The 4,737-nt window shown below is 43.8% G+C and overlaps 1 protein-coding gene across 1 annotated transcript; it reads right to left on the bottom strand.

Moving 5' to 3' along the window:
- Nucleotides 1–3,290: 3,290 nt before the first annotated feature.
- Nucleotides 3,291–4,220, bottom strand: LOC105092673 (olfactory receptor 1L6-like). Its single transcript, XM_010984392.3, has one exon. The coding sequence runs from the start codon at nucleotides 4,218–4,220 to the stop codon at nucleotides 3,291–3,293; it is 930 nt and encodes a 309-aa protein (XP_010982694.3).
- Nucleotides 4,221–4,737: the final 517 nt, after the last annotated feature.

The following is a 4,737-nucleotide window of genomic DNA, read 5'->3' as shown; positions in this document are numbered from 1 at the left end:
GAACAATCTTCCCTTTTCAAAATCCTTAACCTGATCACACCTGCTAAGTCTTTTTTTTTACCTGTAAATTAACATATTCAGAGGTTCTGAGAATTAGGACCTGGACATCTTTGGGGGGCATTATTAAGACCACCACAACTGCTAAACAATCTTTTTCTTCCACTACATTGGTAAAACCTATTTGCACTTTCTATTGTGTTTATTGTGAGATAGATCTGAGCGAAAAATCCAATAATCACCTGGTCTCCATAAACCCCACTCTGACTGGTCAACCCCAGTGGTATTTTGGGTTCCCAGAAATCAGAGAGACAGTGTCCAGTGATCACCTAACATCCAGGTATTTCCTTTTCCAGTGAACAATAAACCTGGTATAGGACTGCAGGTCTTTATGGAGAAGGCCACTAGGAAGATTTATGTTACACATTTTTTTGGTCCTCAGTCTATGAACTCACTTAAGACTTGGAATTGGTGAGGAGTTATGACTATATATTGTGATGATTTAAGTCAATCCTTGGTTTACCAGACCTTGAGATTTTTTTCTTATACAATTTAAGTAAGACTTCTGTGGGCTGCCTGTCTATTTCAGTCCTAGGGACACCATAATCACCTACTGCCAGTAACTCTGCAGGTCAATGCATTCTAATTTCTGACCTCTCTTAAACATTACAGGAACCATGCCTTCCCTATTTCTGACAGGTCAGTGCTACCACCTGGCCTCTCCTGTTCTGGGATGCTGTCACCTCCATTGACTTCTGGGAGCCCATTTTAGTGTTGTCATCTCTCCTATATGCCATCTCTCACTGTGTATAAAGAATATGCACCACAGAGGCTCTCAAGGACATGTAGTTTCCTCACCAATGTGTCTCTCAAAGCTTTGGTAAAGGAAGCATCCTCTGGACCCTTCAGTGTGATATACAGTTAAGGGGAGGTGACATATAAATATACTCCAGCATTCCTAGGTCTCCATGCTTTCTGCAGTGTACCAGGGAGTTCCCAGCTTTACTCAGTGAAGCACAGGTTTTAGTTAACCAATTGAGGAAACTATTAGATCCACTTTCGGTTACTTGAGCTGACACGATGGACTCAGAATCTCCGGTGGTACCCACATCAATAAATTCAGCCTAAACCAAAATCATTTCACTTCTTCCCTTGACTAATATCTTTAGAACACATTCTCATAGATGTGACCCATTTTTCTGTTGCTATGATAGGTAACATCTGTTGTGTCACTGATGGTTTTGCCAAGCTCTGAGTTTCATTATGGGTCTGGAGATAATGAAGGGTGGTAGAAACCAATCTTGAGAAGAATCGGCATTCCTCTGCAAGATGACTGCCTCAGGAAAAGTTATAGCCTGTTAGGGCAAGGGGTGGGTAACTTCCTCAAAAGAGGAGAAAGGATGGCGTATACTAGCAGAGGAAGCTCAGTGACATTTGGGGTTTCCATGTACTCAGATTCACTGCAATCTACCAAAAGCTTCCCATTCCAACTCTCAGGAAATCACTCTTTTCCAAGCACTGCCCTAACTTTAATGTAAGCTTTAGTGTAATTTACAGCCTTAAATTCAATTTGCATTATAATTCAATCACCTACAGGATGAGATTCTGGGTTTAGTTTTTAAAAATCTTGATCCTGTGAAAGAAGAAAGAAGACTGTTTTTCAGGGAAATTATAAACTCTTAGCTTTCTATTTATGTATTGAGGTTGGAATTTAATTTATTTTTTAATTGAGTTATAGTCAGTTTACAATGTTGTGTGAATTTCCAGTATAGAGCACGATTTTTCAGTTATACATGAACATAAATATATTCATTGTTGCATGAGGTTGGAATTTAAAATGTTGAGCTTGTCATATTCCTCAAAATTCTCTACTTTATTCAGAAGCAGCCAGTTCACCCCACTCCCCTTACCCTATTTCCATAATGATGTCCTACTGCTTAGGCTCTTTGGTCTCCCAAGTGATTGTAACTACGTTGCCTATGGGTTTTACAGGTTAACAGTGTCCCATTTCCCGCTAGCCATGAGGTCATTTCTCCCTTCAGATCTAAGTAGACTGAATAACCAATTCCAGAATCTCATATTTAATTTTCTGTCTCTTTGGAACAACTTTTGATATGGAAACTTGTACCAGCCACCTAGAAAAACAGGTGTGTTCCTGATGCCATAAGTTTTGATACAGAATTTGGAGCTCACAGAATTGTTGAAAGAATGAGAGGAACAAAGTTCAAAGAAGCTTCTGCTGGAGGTAAGAGAGATTGATACTGAAGATCTCTGTCAGAGGCACCAAAGCAGATGGCTCTTAAAATCTTGTCTGGAAGATGCTGCAACTCTTGAGAATCTCTGAGAAGCTTCCACCAAGTGCCTACAATGGCAAAGCATGTAGTTTCATGAGTTTCCACTGAAGACCTGGATAGAACAAAAAGGCCGAGTAAGAAAGAATTTGCTTTCTGGCTGACTGTCTTCAAGCTGGAACCATGGTCTTCTCCTGTCTTTGGACTCAGACTCAGAGTGGAACTATACCATTGGCTGCCCACCTTGTCAACGCAGATCTTGAGACTTCTCAGCCTCCATAATCATATAAGCCTATTCCTTAATTTTTATATTTATATTCCAGTATCCTTTTCGTATTGTTCATCTGCAGAACCCAGGCTAATACAGATTCCAAGCAGAGATAGCGCCTATGCACAGGACAGCCAGGTATAGGATATTAGAGCACGAACAAGGGAGGAGGGTCTCCAAGATGAGGGCAGCTGCCATGAGATGTTGGAGTTCATCTGGAGTGAGAAAGAGGGCTTCCACGCAAGGGGGAAACCCAGTGTGGGGAGTCAGAACCCAAACAGGAGGAGACAGGTGTCACTGTGAATTCCCCAGTATGGAGAATCAAAATCAAAAAAGGTTAGAAGGGTGTCCATGCCTGAGGGCAATGTAACATTAGGTGAGAAGGACATTTATGTGAAGTACACTCTAGAGAGGGGAAGTCAGACCCCAAAATGGGTGAGGAGGTACTGTGAAAGTCTGAGCAGGGTGAAGCTTGCATCCACATTGGAGAAATGGCTGATTCCAGGACTGGAGCAGAGAGAGTACAAGGTGAGTCTGGAATATCTTGATGTGATGGAAAGCAAGAAAGTACTCGAAGAGGGTACAGAAGTAATAAATTACAACTCACTGAATAAAGTAAGAAGCCATAAGTCTATACCAGTCTAGGTACATGAACAGATGGGAGGAAGTTTGATGAGGAATGAAATATTTACGTAATTTCAGACTACCTCCCCATAAAGGGTGTATTTCTTATTCTATTCTTTTCTCCTCGCCAGCTTTGTCAAGGCTTGTTTCATGTCCTTGTTCCTAAGGCTATAGACAAAAGGGTTCAGCATGGGCATTACCACTGTATAAATGACAGTGACCACACGATCTTTTGTCACTGAGTAGGTGGACGAGGGGCGGATGTACACTGAGATGGCAGTCCCATAGTATAACGCCACAACCGTGATGTGGGAACCACAGGTGGAGAAGACCTTGTACCTGCCTCTCCCGGAAGGGAGCCTCAGGATGGCGCAGGTAATGTAGACATAGGAGACGATGATGAAGAGGAAAGGACTCATAATCACAAAGGAGCCCTCTGTGAAGGCCAACAGCTCATTGATGGAGGTGTCAGAGCAGGAGAGCGTTAGCAGTGGCTGGACGTCACAAAAGAAGTGGTGGATGACGTTGAGCCCACAGAAGGAGAGGCGGGCCATGAGAATGGTGTGGGTGAGTGAGTGGAGGTGGGACACCACCCAGGAGGCTATGACGAGCAGGAGACAGCACCTGGGGTTCATGGTTGTGGTGTAGTGCAGTGGGTTACAGATGGCCACATAGCGGTCAGTGGCCATGACAGCCAGGAGGAAGCTGTCAGTGATCCCAAAGGCCACAAAGAAATACATCTGGGTGAGGCACTGGGCAAAGGGGACCTTCTTGTTCTTGCTCATCATGTTTGCCGGCATCCTTGGCACGATGACGTTGGTAAAGCAGATGTCCACCAGGGACGGGTTGGAGAGGAGGAAGTACATGGGGGTGTGGAGGCGGGCGTCCCCCCGGATGGCGGCAGTGATGACCGAGTTGCCAGCCACATTGACCAGGTACATGGCCAGGAAGCTGGCAAAGAGCCACACCTGCTTTTTGGGGTCACTGGTCAGTCCCAGGAGGAGGAATTCAGTGATGTGACTCTGGTTTCCTTTTGTCATTGCTGTCCTGCAGGGAGAAAATACGGAGGAATGTTAGGCATGTGTCCTGGCTTGGAGTCCCCAGTTATAAATTCTTAGGAGTGGCTAGTTTAGTTGACAGGTGTATGGTCACACAGGTCTGGCTTTCCCGTCAGGCTCTGTCACTGATTTACACTGAGCACGAAGTCACCTCCTGAACTTTCATTTCCTTGATCCATAAAGACAGAAATGATGAAATCTCAGGCTATTCTGTTTTTTATCCAGGATTTTTCTCTTTTTGGTTTCCTAAAAATGAATATCAGTCTGTCTTAATTTCTCCCTAAAGAAAACATATATATCCTAGAGCTGGTGCTCCCGGCTCCAATCTCTTTGTGGAATGGGTTTGGGAGTTTGAATAACAGTCATAGCAGGAGTGTCATGAAACTGGAAAGTCTCCTACACTCTGGGAGATGAAACTAGTTTAGTATGGGGACAGACCGCTTTCTGGCAGCAGGAGAGCATCTGTCTGGTTTGGTTAAACTGTTTATTTCATGCAGGT

The sequence above is a fragment of the Camelus dromedarius genome, chromosome 10 (assembly GCF_036321535.1).
Source record: "Camelus dromedarius isolate mCamDro1 chromosome 10, mCamDro1.pat, whole genome shotgun sequence".
Lineage (NCBI taxonomy): Eukaryota > Metazoa > Chordata > Mammalia > Artiodactyla > Camelidae > Camelus > Camelus dromedarius.
This window is presented reverse-complemented; position numbering and strand designations above follow the sequence as displayed.